Source organism: Micropterus salmoides, unplaced genomic scaffold (assembly GCF_014851395.1).
Source record: "Micropterus salmoides isolate LMB-PRFRI ecotype aquatic unplaced genomic scaffold, ASM1485139v1 Ms_hic_scaffold_11, whole genome shotgun sequence".
NCBI classification, from domain to species: Eukaryota; Metazoa; Chordata; class Actinopteri; order Centrarchiformes; family Centrarchidae; genus Micropterus; species Micropterus salmoides.
This window is the reverse complement of record NW_024040152.1, coordinates 6,658,107-6,673,224: the sequence shown is the minus strand read 5'-3', so window position 1 is coordinate 6,673,224 and position 15,118 is coordinate 6,658,107. Positions and strand designations below refer to the sequence as shown.

Here is a 15,118-nt window from a genome sequence, read left to right as displayed (position 1 = left end):
AGAATATTGTCTAAATCAAGTGACAAGTCGGAAAAAAGACTTCCAAAATAGCCAATACTAGGAGGTGCATTTATTCCTACATTATAAATACAGTAAATTAAAGTGTGGATCACTCAACATAAACTATAATCCCGCAGGGAAATCTTTATAGTATCCAGTTATTGAAGAAGTATTCAGATCTTTTTAATTAAGGAGAAGTAGCCTAGTGATGCCACAATGTACTCAAATAGAAGTAAAAGTCCTGCATTTAAAAAGTACCCTTATGTAAAAAGTACATAAGTCAAACAAACTTAAATAGGCTATCAATAGGCTACTAAAATTAATGACCCTCAGTGTTGTAGAGTAGGCTACCATATCCCTGTATTAGCCTTTATTATTGGATTATTATAACTGATGCACATTACAGTGTAAACACCATTTTAATTTAACTGGTCGATATAACTGCTTCATAGTTGCTGGGTACTTTTATGAACTCATACATTTTAATGACTATTTATGTTACTGCCTCAATTTATTGTATGTTTTGTGCCTGTTATATATTGCCTAGTTTATGCTATATATAATATATAGTAGGCCAATTCTAGTTTTATTTGTTTTTTGTTTGTTTTTTTGCCTTTAATTTCTCTGCGTGGAATGAACAAAGTGTATTAAATGTTTTGTACCGTTAGGACTATATCGTCATATGAATAAATGTTACATGTTTAGTGACACTTATTAACACTATATATTAACTAAAGGCATTAACTGTCAGTGTTTTGAATAATCCTGATCAATTTGGCTCAGAGTACCGTTTTAGCTTTTCTGTCCCCACAAGGCCTCCGTAGACACTAGCACTGCACGGCACGCCCCCCACTCAGAGTATTTAGGCGAAGATAAAGATTAAGATCATTTATAACGCCTTCTGAGACAGTTCAACAGCAGTCCGACCTTTTGAAATTAGATAAACTCTTTAAATGAAATGCTGGGACTGTGTTTGTGGTGAGTTCATGGTCACTCGCCGTCAGCGGGAAACATGATTTTGTTGCGTTCAAAGTTATCGATGTTGTGGTTCCTGTTTGTTGTAACAGTTCAAATGACTGAAGTCTTAGGGAAATCGAAACTGATCGAATATGAGGCCTGTGAGTCCCGAGACAACACAGTCAGTTTGAGGTCCAATAAAGCCTCCACAGCCCCCGGGCCGGAGCCCGGGGACCTCGCGGCCGCGTTTGCTGTCCGAACTCTGGATGGGGAGTTCTCCTATCAGCCCGGTGCTGTGCGGGGATCCCTCGTCATTCACGCCTTCACCAACAAGTCAGGGTTTCTGGAGTGCATGTGGAGCTCGGAGTCGTCTCTGACCAGCCTGGTACAGGACCTGCCCAACAGCACCCAGGTGCTCTTTCTGTCCCTGGACGACTCTGCGGTCAGTGATGCTCTGTGGATGAGGGAACAGGTGCAGCGGGTCGCCATGCACAGGTGACCGCACAGGAAACACTGCTGTAATGCAAAGTGCTGAAATGCAGTCCAGTCCAGTAAAAATTTTAAATGTTTAGCATCATGTGGCATACCTGCTACAGTGGTGAAAAGGTATCAACACAGCAATGTTAAAATACATAATTACAAGTAAAAGCCTTACATTCAAAAATCTTATTCATGTAAAATTATTATCAGCTAAATGTTCTCTCTGTATAAGAAGTAAAAGTAACTATTCATTCTGCAGCAAAATGTCCCCTGTACCAGATATATCTGTCTTTTCAAATCATTAGATGGTTGATACTGATGCTGATAAATACTGCCTTTTATGTGTGACATATTTTACCCCTGTGGGACTCTAACAGTTATTTAAATGAGACAGTCTGAGAAGTTTAAAGGGGAATTCATGGTGGATCTGCTAACTTATGAACATCTGCAGCATGACGAGGGGTCCCAGCTAGACAATACCTTTTTGTTAGCGGTCCCACTGCATTGTATTTTATAAGTGTGCCGGATGTTGGTTTAATATAAAATAGTATCTGTTAAATACATGTCGCGGAGTGAAACGTACAAAATTTCCCTCTGTAATGTAGTGGAGATGAAGTATAAAGTAGCATAAAATGGGAACCCTCAAGTACCACCTCAAAGTTGTACTTAAGTACAATACTTGAATAAACTCACTTTCCACCACTGGAGGCTAACAAGATCATTCAAACACAGATTTTGAAAATGTTTAAGTTTTATAAAATAGTAAATTAATAACGATTAAAATATCTGCTGCAAAGCTGGCACATATTAAGTTGAATTCCAGTTAGCTGTTAAAAAAGGTTCAGGTCTTTATTGTCCCACATGGGGACACCAATAACATTTCAATGAAAATGTAAACATAACAAACAAGGAATGTCAAAAAACACAATAGCAGTAAAAAAACAAACAATTAACAGGCAAAGACAATAAAAAAACACTAAATTTAAAGAAGAAGAGAATAAAATAGGGGCTGGATGCAAATCAAGTGGAGGAAAGCACTTGAATATGAGTTTTTAAAGCCACATGAAACAACAGAGGCCATATCCCCTGTTTGCCAAATCGTCAGGAGCAAAATCAGTCAAAGGTATACTGTACCAAACATAGCCAAACCACACCGAAAATGAGGAAGTGCAGTCACAAGTGGAAATTCCCCAGCAGGGATGCGAGGTATTTCTGCTATATACAAGGGGCTGAAAATACTCATGTGACCTAATAGTGTGTAGCAGTGTTTGTAATGGTGAAGTAGTTTCTTCAGAGTCTGTGTCCTGTGATAGCCTTTTGATAAGTCGATCAGGATCAACGTCATTTCAAATAATGTACGGTTCCAGACATTTCTCAATTCAACCTTTTTGTTATATATTTATATATATATTTCTAAATTTTGGGCTATTTTCAATGAATTTGTTGGGATTTTGCCAAAAGGACTAAAGTGCAGGTTGCTCTGTGGTGTTGCAGTTAATTCATTATCTATAAACTGCTTTTTACATTATTTTGAGAATCTTTTTGGTGACACATTATAGCATTGATGCAGATAGATTACTGAAAATCAACATTTGACTGTGTGAATAAATGTAATAATGGTTAATATCAGTCCTGCGCTCTCATGTCTTTGACAAACCACATTTAATCTCCTACATTTTTCTGCAGTAAGAAGGAGGTTCTGTCCAGGCTTCACTTCTGTCCGATGCCAGTCTTCACTCTGGGTAACTGGATTCCCAATGTGTTTTATTACTGGGGCGTAGCGTCACGCCTCTCCCAGGCTGTTTTCACCTCCGAGGGTAAGAGTGCTGTCTCTTCATGGGCCTAATGGGTCAGATTCTGGGACTGATTGTTCAGCAGAGATACAGATTGTTGGGCGGATGTAATGTATGAACTTTGCGGAAGTGTGACTATTGTTCATTAGTAGACTTAGCAAAGCATTACTACTGTCACCAGAAAGTACTGAACAGTGGTAGAAGTAGTTAAGTTAAGCTGCATTAGACACATTTTACAATACATCATGGCATCCCAACTACTCTAACTGCAGTGTACATTTGTCTTTCCCCCAACCACTAGGTACGGTCCTTTTTTGGCTTTTTATATATTTAATGACAAAATTCCTCTCTTTTCCTGTTAAATCTAAGTTTTTTTACATTCAAGAGCAGGTATAAAATGACATTTTTGTGTGACCCAGTGTTTGAGCATTTATACAACAGAGAAGTAGTAGTAAAATTATTTATATTTCTGTATTTGTATTGCTAAAGATAAGCAACTCTATGGTTTCATTGCAGAATGCTTATTAGGACCAATAATGACTGCAGCAATCAGCTCTGGATACCGATTGCTTAAAATGTATGACAAGCTCCCTGTGCTTATGAGTGAATTTATTTGAAGCTATGAAGCCTTGAGAGCACACTGGTATTTGACTTCTTTCTATTAACAGTAACAGTTGGAAAAAAAGAACGTGTGCTACAGAGTTTTATTGAAGCACTCGACAGTTATATGCTTGGACTTACGTGGGTATTTTCAAGAAACCGAGGGAGCAACAGTAACATTTAGCCAGGCTGTCTGAAGTTCAGGATGGGAAGTGAAACTATAGCTTAAGCCTTGTTACGTCTCACAGCAACATCACACCACAAAAGGCAACATCAATAAGCCTCATAAGATTTTTAAGAGCTGAATACAAACTGTGTCCTGCACAGCAGCAAGCGAGCACTCGTTTTCATCTTTTCTTTCGAATTTCTCTCCTCACAGGGTGGAAGATGCCTGTGGTTATCAAGAGACTAGATGCCAGGTATGATTGGCTCACGACGCGCTGGGATCAGACGTCGTATGAGATGATTGATGCGGGTGATGGGTGCGATCCTTCTCCATCAGTGACAGGTGCTGTGGTCTGGGTGTCTGAAGGCAACTGCTCTTTCTTTACTAAGGTATGTTAATGTCATTTGTAAAGGAGTGTGCTGCTTCTAGCTCAGATTGTTACTTCCATATTTAAGTACACAACCTGCTAACAATAATTAGCCTTTATCAACAAAAGAAACATAAAAGATTCCTTGTGGAGTTGTTGATCTCTACTAGAGCTGTGGAGCCAAGTGGATCCATTTTGTTTGCCTCGTGCACTCGCATAAGGACGCGATACACAGTCCTGCCAGTGTGCTTTCACACTTGTCTACTGATCTACAGGTGGCGGTAACACACCACGATACTGTATGCAGCAATACCAAAAAACTAAATAAAAAGAAGACTGCTAGATAGTTAACATGGACGTAACAAATAATACTAAAAAATACTAATTTAAAATCAGCTTTGCAAATGTTTTATGAAGACGAAAGACATTTGTCAGACCGGAAGGATACACAGTACATTTGGTGAGTAACACTGATGAGTGAGTAAACATAACTTTTATTTGTTTACAAGAAAACTCCACAGGACACTGGAAAAGTCCTCCCATCTTCTTGACATATGATCGACTGTAAATTATCCAGAAAATACAATCATGTTTTTAGGGCTGCAACTAAAGACTATAGACTATTTGATTGATTAATAATTAATTTTATGAAGCAAACATGCCAAACATTCTCTGGTTGCAGCTTCATATAAATATTGACATAAATTGAATATCTTTGGGCTGTTGGTTGAACAACACAAGCAATTTGAAGAGGATCTGCATTTTCTTACATTTATAGACTAAACTATTAATCGTTGAATGGAAAGAATAACCAACAGATTAACTGATAATGAAAATAATCATAAGTTGCAGTCCTACTGCATTTTCTCCTTTGTAGCTTATGACGCCGGTCTCTTCACATTTTATTACGAAACACCGGCAGTATCGACTTTCAGCTCATGCACTTCCTTCCAGGTGCAGAACATGGCCAAATCCAACGCCTCCGGTGTCCTTGTCTACGCTCTCCCTGGTAACCCGATCCAGGACATGAACTGCGTCGGGGATGAATGCAACTCAATGCTGAGCATCCCCGCTTCCATGGTGCACCAGGAGCCGTCGGTCGCTCAGGCGCTCCAGTAAGACTGACTCACCTGAAGGATTAAAAGCCTTCTCACTTTGATGCTTAACATCCTCGTACGTAGATTAACTGAACACTTTGAAGGCCAAAGGAATTATTCTCATAAGTCTGTCTGCTTCTTCTCTGATTAAGCTGCTCACTTGGTCTGATCACAACTTTAATAATGTTTCCAAAATATTAAATAAGCTCTTTGGGGGGAAAAAGGCTTATCTCCTGAAATTCATCATTACATGTCTCTAAAGAACAGGTAATCTGATTGTGTGAGAGTGAGTGTAATTACAGTTTTAATTTTGTACCATGCTGCATGAAATGTGACGTCTTTTTTCATGTTGCCCATGTCTTTATGGTATAATACTTCAGAATTTGTGTTGTAGGTCGGGAGAGCCGGTATACGTGACCTTCCAGTCCACCCCATCTCCAAGCTTCTTCTTCAGTATTGACCAACAGGGGGTGCTGGCTGAGATGGGTGGGTTTCTTTACCCCTCGTTCAGCTTCATCAACTGGCAGGCACAGTGGTAAGAGCGCAAATGAAGGTCTGAAGGGTTGAAGAGACTCCACTGTGACGATGAAACAAACAAATCTTATCTTACAAAGAAGAAAATATCACTCTGTAATCTTTATTGCATTATTGTTGAATAGGGTTGGATTAGATTGTACAGATCAAGTCAATTTTATTTATCCAGCCCAATATTACACATTTTCCTTTTAATGGGCTTTAAATATGTACAGCATACCACACCTTCTGTCTTTAGACTCTTAATTCGGATGAAGTCCTTTGATTTAAGCTTTTAATGGGGCAAAAATAGAAGAAACCTCAGGAAGAGCAGCAGAGGATCCCAGGACAGACAGACATGCATTAGCTAGAATAAAACCAACATAGTAAAATTACAGTATGGACTTGGAATCTCCTGGAGGATGAATGTTCAGAAGAATACGGAGAATATGCGCACAGCTGTGTTTGTGGAATACAAAGTTTAAAGAGATGCAGTGGTTTCCAGAAGGTTTGCAGTGATCTCGTCAGCAGGACAAACATGTACTGTAAGTACTAGACTTAATATATTCATTGAGACTGAGACAGACCCGCTGGAAGGATAATGGTAACAGCTACAAAGCCTGAAGTAATCAAAGAATAAGCAATTAGCTTAAAGAGAAGGTGAAAAGATGAGATTTAAATTTTGATTTAAAGAACCCAACAGAGTCTAAGGGAGGGGGCATGATAGGAAAAGGCCCAGCAGCCTACCAACTGCTTTTTAACTCTGGGGACAGACAGGAGCTCTGTATTCTGAGAGCACAGGACGGAAAATATAACATCAGAAGCACCTTAAAGTCTCATTTGACATGAAAAGGGAGCCAATGAAGTGAAGCAGACTTGGTGTAATATGGTCAGATTTTCTAGCTTTAAGATTCCAGCTAGAGCATTCTGAACCATTTGAAGCCTTTTAGTACTAGCACGCAGCAGACCTGACAACAAAACATTACAATAACCAAATCTGGATGAAACAAGGTGTCCTGTATAATGTGGTGGCTCGGTGTGCATTATTACAAACTACAGCAGTGTTTCATTTGTCGTTTAACGTACCCTCTGTGACTTCTTGTTGACACTAGTTAATACTAGGGGTGTCCCCGACTAAGGATTTACATAGTCAAATCAGAATTGTAAAGTGTGTGTGTGTGTGTGTGTGTGTGTGTACTGTTTAAAAACAATATAATGTTCTTTCAATATAATGTTCTCATCAATGGTGGTAAATGATTTGAACGTTCTGCGAGGTGCATGCACAACTCAGCTCAACACCGGTGCAGCTGGTGCTCTGTCTGTCTCCCTCCACACACGCACGCACACTACGCCCACACATGAGCACTGCCCCCCCCTTCCTTAAGGTTTAGGGATACAATTTTGGATTTATTCACACACTTTAAAAAGTTTTAAGAGTTTCTTTATTTTCACATGCTTATTTACAGCATTATCTGTTGATATTTATATCATAGTAGGCCCTATACTAACTTGGGAGAAAACCGGTAGTTCTATGTAAAATCAGACACTGAGCACTCTGCAAAGATTTGACTGTAAGATCGTATCAGGCTGCTTACATCGAAGCATCGAATCTTCTTCTATTCAGGATCACCCCTAGTTAATACCTGTAATTTAAACATTTGCTTGTGATCAGGTGGGTCATCAGATAGAATAGGCAGATAAGTAAGATTCGAGGATTTTATTGTCCATAAATGAGCTTTAAATGCAGGTGAAGGCAGGTACACAGGCTGGCAAGCAACAAACAGGTAGCAGCCCGGTTAGTAGACACGGTCAAGGTTTAAGCAACAGTACATCCATCAAATAAGGCCATCACATGCATTGCAAGTACAATAGCACACAACAGCACACCCACTCAATCGCCTCTTCACTCTACTATTGTCTGGGTACAGGTCCATGAGCTATAGAATGGCTTGTTTTGGCAAAAGCTTTGTACCTGAAGCCATAGCAGCCTTAAACAAGGTGTCTTGATGAGGACACTAGGAGCCCTGCTTTGTTGTTTAGGGTTTACATTTGTTGGGGAATGATATGTGAGGAGGAAAATGGTGGATGCTAATTGGTGATGTGATGTGAAAAAGAATTTCCTCCTGGGACAATAAAGACTAAAAGTGTAAAGTCTATCTTGGACCACGCAGACAGATGGCAAACAGGACTGTTAGTGCTCCTCCTTGTGAATTTCTTCAGTCACCATTGTATTTTCTAAACACATTTCTCCCATCCCAAATGACAGCAAACCACCAACACATGGTGGTGGGGATTCCCCCGAGGCGATGTCCGGGAGTGTTTGAATGTCTCTTGATTAACTCTAAACTCTAAAGTTAATTAGATCAGGGTCTTCCTGCAAAAGAGAGACTTCCTCTCAGTGAAGATTAAAAACTGGACAAACTACACTCAGCATTTCAACACAAATTTTATCTTTAATTTCTTACATTGATAAATGTTACATTATCTGATTATTGCACATCTTAAATTAAATGTATATTATATTTTTCTTCACAATTGGAAATGTAGACAAACAGTTTTTGACAAAAACAAGTATTTAGATAATTTGAGTGTGAGACCCACCATAACAGCCTCTCCATAGAGGAGAAATGGAGTGTGAAAATGTTTTTTGCATTTATCTTTGATTCCAGGTTTGATTTCTATGCGGATCTGCAGACCAAACTTCAACATCCTGCAAAAGTTGTTTCTGTTTTTGACAAAGTCCAAATGCAGGGGGAGAAAGGAGCGGTGGCCACAGTCGACCTGCCGTCAGGTAAGTTCATCAACAAAATGTTTGAGATGGGCACGTCTAAATATCAGTAAATTGTGTTTGGTGGCCATTTCATACCAAAAAGTGACAGGTATTATAAGAATAAATACGATAAATATGCAAAGAAAGGCAATTTGTATTGTAGCTGTGGTACAAGAGGACTAACAGATTTTGGACTAACTTTGATGATAAAATCCGTTTTATGACACTTCTCTTCTAAGCATCCATTAGAGACCGCCCCAAACAACTAACCCTGCTCTGAACAACAACATTAGCATACGGCAGTAAGGGAATATTGCATTAGAGCATCAGTGCGAGCTTTTACAGCACCATGAGGGGAACACTGGCACTATTTAGAATTTTAATGATACTGACATTTGTACGTTGTGTTTCTCTGCAGGCTTGTGGGACTTTGACATGCTGGAGCTCGATGCGGCCCTGTCGTGTCCTGGCAGGAGAGACTCATCCTGCGCTCATTGGGATCACACAGTGCAGCTGTTTGTCTGCTGCGATCCTCTCGGGCCGTATTGCAACACAGAGCTGGGCCGATGGATCACTGCCTTCCGCAGGTAAGATGTTGATGTAAAACGCATATTTGCATATAAATATAATAACAAAACATTTAAATAGCAAAGTCAAATATCAAAGGAATAGTTCAACATTTTTTGGGGAAACATGCTTTATTTAATACTATAATACTTTCTTGCTGAGAGTTAGAGGAGAACATTGACAACTCTTATGTCTTTGCGCTGAATGTGAAGCTAACGCCAGCAGCTGATTATGCTGAAATAATATGTTGACAATAACATAATGGAACAGTGTGCATTGCATGTAAAAATATTCTTCAACCATGTTACCCAGCTCTTATTCCAGGTATAATTAAAAATGAAAAGCATACACATACCCTGCTTGTTAAGAGCTGTGAAAATCCTGCTATTTTATCTGATATGTGTAATACACATAAACAGTTTAAAGAAGTAGACTTGGCCACTGTGAAGTCACCCACTGGTATAATTGGTTTGAAGCCTTGAGTTTGGCATTTTGGCCGTCGCCATCTTGGTTTTTTTTTGGAGCCAGAAGTGAGCATTTTCAGAGAGTGGAGCAAGCTAGCTGGGTTAGTAAGCATTCGTAATTCACGTTAACTGTTAAATTAATAGGGATGATTGTGTTATTTTGGCAGAGGTATTGGGCGCTGGTTGACAGACGTGTCCCCTCTGCTCCCCTTGCTGGACAGCAGCAAATGCACCCTCACCATGAAGACAGTGCCTTGGGCGATGCCGTGGATCGTCTCTCTCAACCTGAGATTCAGTGTCCGCAATCAGACAGGTATAAATTATGAAAACTGTGAACCTACATTCGTTCTGCGCCTGTTGTGAGAGTTGAAGGGGAGGCGAGGGAGAGATGTGAGGCAAATATACTGCTTTAGGAAAGTATTATTGCACTAGTTAGTTTATGGTTTGAGTAGACATACTGTATGAAAGGGGTGTTACAAAAATTTCAATACAGCAATAATGAGTGCCTGAGAGTGTAAATTCAGTTGCATGAACAAAACTAAGTTTTATATCCTCTTGTCAACCACATCACTGCAGTGTTTAACAGAACTTGGGTTAACACCTTTGTACCCTATAATACAACATAACATATTATTACATATTAAAACACCCTTTGTGCGGATTCTCAAATTTGTGACATTTCAACAACATGGAGCTTGTTTGTAGCACCATTGTCAAAATAAACGCTAGCTGTGGGTTTTTTTTTAACTCCAGATAATTTCATGCTCAGATCTGAACTCTCCCACTGTGAAAATGGAAAGCTGTGGCTAATAAAACGTCACCCCAGAAGATTTTCTGTCCATTTTCTCTCACTGGAGGTTTTTCCAAAAGCAGAGAGCAGGAATCTCTCTGCAGGAAGGAACAGTATGTCTGTAAATAGTTACTGCATGGTAGCTGGGCAAAAAAAACAAACAAAGCTTTTAGTTCCAGGAAAGATTTTGACTCAGTTTCCTTACTAAAAAAACATATACATTCTGTATTGTTACGAAAGGGAACAAATAGTCGGGCGTGATTAGAGACCGGATACAAGCTTTCTTGAGACCTGCCATCATGTGCTTTAGATTTTTTTTTTTTTAAGTGATGATTGAGCATATTTTGTCATGAAATATGACCATGTGCTTGTTTTTCACATTTTTGATCTTTCTGTGACAGACCACATTTGACTAGATGCTGTAAATAAACCATATCTTTAGCAACTCATCATGCAATTATTGCTGTACAATATAAATACTTAAATAAAAGTACAAGTGTCACAGAAGACATCTCTGAACCACTTACAAGAAGGTGGCGATGGGGCAATGGATAGGACACATGCCTTTGGTGTGAGAGACCCAGGTTCAATCCCCCACTCTGACATGTATAGCAATTGTAAGTCGCTTTGGATAAAAGCGTCCACTAAATAAATAAATGTAAGTTCAAAATGCTGCTACCAAGTCCTCCAAATGGTCTCATGAAACCACAATTTTGACTTCTTTACGCTGGCTTCCTATCAAATTCAGAATCCAGTTCCAAGATTCTTGTCATCACGTTTAAAGCTTTGCACGGTCGGGCACCCACTTACATTAAAGAGCTACTGCAGCCCTACTTCACCTGTGTGAATCTGAGGTCCTCCGATGAGGGTATGTTGGTTGTTCCTTTTCCAGGCCACTCTCTCCCTTTGGACTTCTGTGGACAACGTGGACACCTTTTTAATAACCCATTTATTTAGACTTGCTTTTGTTAAGTTTTAGTGTCTTATTTAATCTCACTGTATGTTTTTTTTAGCTTGATGTCTGCATTCCCTCGCTGTTGCTGTGTCTTTTATTTGCTATATAAATAAACTTATATCCTTACTTACAGATGGTGTTACTGGTAATGGTGAAGACAAGCTCCGCCCCTTCAGATTAATGTCACTGTACAACGGGGGAACCTTTGACAAAAACTACAACAAGAGATTCGAGCCAATCAAATTCCTGGTCCCGGTATCAACCAAAAAGGTGACAGTTCTGACGCTGATCACTAACCATTTAAAGACCTTCCTGTCTGCCAGTCCCATCACAGCAGCTGTGTGTCTGTTTTCAGGTAGAGCTCTACGCCGTCATCACCGCCCACGGCAGCGACGAGAACAGCTGTGGAGAATTTTGTGTGACCTCCCACCATTTCTTGTTCAATGCTGTCTTTAACAACACCCTTATATTTGATTCTGCAGGTAAGAAATGTTTTAAAGCTTTTTAAGGAACCTTTCATGTAAGTAAACTAAACTAACTTATATCAAGGTCTTTTAGTAGATCTTCTGGAGCTTTTGATCATGGTGTTTTGTCTAACCACCAGAATTTCTTTTTACAATGATATAAAACTGAAAGTTATAAGAAATCCTCATATTCGAGAAGCTGGAACCAGCACTTCCGGCAGTTCTGGCCTGAGGATCGGACATTGAGCCACTGATTTCTTGCACTTATTGTCGTATTTTCATATCTTTTTGGGGTCGTGGTTGGGAAACCATCAGGATCACCCCTGGGCTGCACCTTACGGGTGAAAGAAGGTGCTGTACCAAACGAACACGGCACATGGCTGTACGGGCGAGGAGGCTGGTGTGATGGACTACAGGTCAACCCCTGGAGGACTGATATCACTAAACAGGTACAACCCTCGACACCAAAATTTATCATTTGATCTCCATTGCTTTATCGATCAGAAACCTTGTGGTTTTATCTACAATAGCTGATGTTTAAAGCTGCATCAATCAATATTTTTACAATATCAATGAATTAAATGACTGTATAATGTGAAAGGTTTTGTTCACAGTGAGGAACCCCCAGACAATTATCACCTGCTTCTGCAATCCCCCTTAGCTCTACTGAGCGTGTTCAGCTCATTGTTTCTCACAGCTTCACTCTTACTGCTCTCATCAGCGCCATATCCAGCTGAAGCTAAAATGTTTTTCTGTGAAAGAGACCTAAAAGAAATACCTACCCAGTACCAAACAGCAGACAGTCAAAGTTAGCAACCAGCTGGTGAACATAGGGCTGCACGATATGGTAGAAAAATCGCACTGAGATTATTTTGACATATTTTACGATTTGTGATATGATTCAGGATTAGTGGGAGTGATCATTTTTGCATCACAGTTTTGATTTTCACTGAGAAAAACTGTAAAAACAACAATGATGTGAATTTTGTTGGGGTTGTACCAAACAAACATGTTTTCTTACATCTGGAAAGCAAGATAAGTAGGCAGGGACGTCTCTGCAGCATTAAAGTACTTCATGATAATGCTGTTTTGTCACACATTTTACTTTCATCAAAAATTTTCAGCTTCTGCAGTTTGGATATCGCACTTTCCATATTGCGATTTGGATAATATTTTGATTAATTGTGCAACCCTAGAACATAGTGGAGCATTTATCGGGCCAAAAAGACAGATATTTTTTTCTTGTTATGCTGGATGTGTAAACAGGCAACTGTTTACTAACATGTTCACCATATCAGCTTCCTAAGGTGATGAAATGCCTGTGTTGTATAGATCTTGTTGAATTACCCCTTGAGATTTTAAAATATTTTAGATAACTTTGAGAAGCACACAGTGTTGAATATGTGCAAATTCACCTTTTATTCACCACACACACACAAGGTTTCTGAGGATGAGTTTAAAGCCCGGTAAGCCTCTCTTCCTCCAGTAGATTTACAGGAACCTTGCACTTAAATCAAGGTCATACTGAAGTAAAACATTTGAGTGAAGTTAGCCCATTAGAATTAAGGAGTGCTTAATTATTCTGAAGTGAGTTATTGACCAGAAAGGCTCTTGATATGTAAACTCCGGACTTGTTCCTGCCTGGAGCGCTCTCATGTTGTCAGCACTTGTGTGCCACACAGTGCTGAGATTAAATTTCCCTCTAGGATTTAACTGTAAAAATACTCAACTACATGTTTTTTGTGCTACAGTCCGCACAATCTCTATATATGTTTGTCCAAGGTTTGCTTCTCTAATTTGTCTTCCAATCTAATTCTAATATTCTGAATGTTCAGGGCCTGACTTGCATAGATTCAATGATGAACAGATACTGTAGCTGCAAGCAGTCATATTTAAGGTTGATGTGTGTAGAACTGATTTGTAATAATGTCATGAATTAAATGTATTAATATTGTAAGTAATATTGTTGGTAATGTATGTCTCTAATATTCTGAATGGATCAGATTTTGATAGGACACATTTGTTTTTTGCACCTTCATTGCGTTAGCAGATTGCTGTACATTGTGGGCAGCAGAAAGAGAAAGCTTAGAGAAGCAGAAGTGATAATTTAGTTAAAGGTATCCTGTTTCATGAACGGATCCTCTTTAGGTTTGTATCATGCAAGCACCGGCACACGTGTGAGTACACTGCAATGCAAATCACAATTGTCACAATCACAAACTCTTGTTGTTAGTTACATGCTATTCTGCTGAATGACAGTTGATCATCTTCAAAGTGCCCTAAAGCAAGACACTGCAGATGTTTCTGCTCCCGTAGAGCTGCTCAGTGGTTCAGTCCCAGTCGCCCTCACTCCACCGCACTATTACTGTGCATAATGAGGAACTCCTAGTTAACATGCCTTGTTTCATAAACAAGCTCTCTCTCCTTTTGTCTTCTTGTTTTGGTATTTGTATTTTCTAATTTTATTTCTCTATATATTTACTTTTAATGACAATAATCTTTTGTGTACAATTAACATTTATGAAAATCTGTCCAATTTATAGAATTTTGTAGCGATGTACATTTAATCTGGTGTCAAAACACAGTTTTAACACTGTTTTCCTCAGGCAACTTCAGGTTTAGACTAATAGTTTTAACCGCAGCGCTCTTAATTGGTTTAGTTTCCGGGGTAGATACATTTGTAATTTTGCAGATCGCAATCACCTGAGTAATGTGTAATAATTATTTTGAGTTTTAGTCATTCTTTTCTGTTTCTGTCCTCATTCAGCTTAACATGAGCATGTCTGAATCCAACACTGTTGTCTACTTCGGCTTATTCAAGGGGCAAGATCCTAATCCATCCAAGGAGCCTGGATACATCATCATGTCTTCTTTTCTTGTCTTTTACAAATGATGCCACTTTGTAGACCTCGAGATTTTTAATGTCTTTGTGTGAATGAATGAATATGACACTGAATGTTCAATCAAGCCAAAGATTAAATTTATATTTTCGTACTGCTTTGACTGTGTCCATTACTTCTGCGTCTATTTCACTGTCATGCAGAGTCAGGAGGTAACTGTAAAGGAGGCGTGTAAATTATAAAACAGAGCTGACGGCAGCGCTGATGCAAAATATAACCTGCCACGCATGTCCAG

General features: G+C 39.2%; 1 protein-coding gene across 1 annotated transcript; it reads left to right on the top strand.

The window, feature by feature from the left end:
- The first annotated feature begins 841 nt into the window (after positions 1 to 841).
- si:dkey-256h2.1 (uncharacterized protein LOC337520 homolog) lies at positions 842 to 14,981 on the top strand. The gene is made up of 12 exons (XM_038710600.1): positions 842 to 1,452; positions 3,124 to 3,254; positions 4,210 to 4,385; positions 5,318 to 5,478; positions 5,855 to 5,995; positions 8,643 to 8,764; positions 9,162 to 9,330; positions 9,942 to 10,087; positions 11,653 to 11,789; positions 11,875 to 12,001; positions 12,299 to 12,432; positions 14,751 to 14,981. The coding sequence occupies exons 1-12, from the start codon at positions 1,013 to 1,015 to the stop codon at positions 14,874 to 14,876; spliced, it is 2,010 nt and encodes a 669-aa protein (XP_038566528.1). The 5' UTR covers positions 842 to 1,012; the 3' UTR covers positions 14,877 to 14,981.
- The last annotated feature ends 137 nt before the right edge of the window (positions 14,982 to 15,118 follow it).

Coding starts and splice junctions, on each gene's coding strand:
- si:dkey-256h2.1 (XM_038710600.1), top strand. CDS start 1,013: ATGATTTTGTTGCGTTCAAAGTTATCGATGTTGTGGTTCCTGTTTGTT. Junction 3,255..4,209: donor GGCTGTTTTCACCTCCGAGG/GTAAGAGTGCTG, acceptor CTCTCCTCACAG/GGTGGAAGATGCCTGTGGTT. Junction 8,765..9,161: donor CACAGTCGACCTGCCGTCAG/GTAAGTTCATCA, acceptor GTTTCTCTGCAG/GCTTGTGGGACTTTGACATG.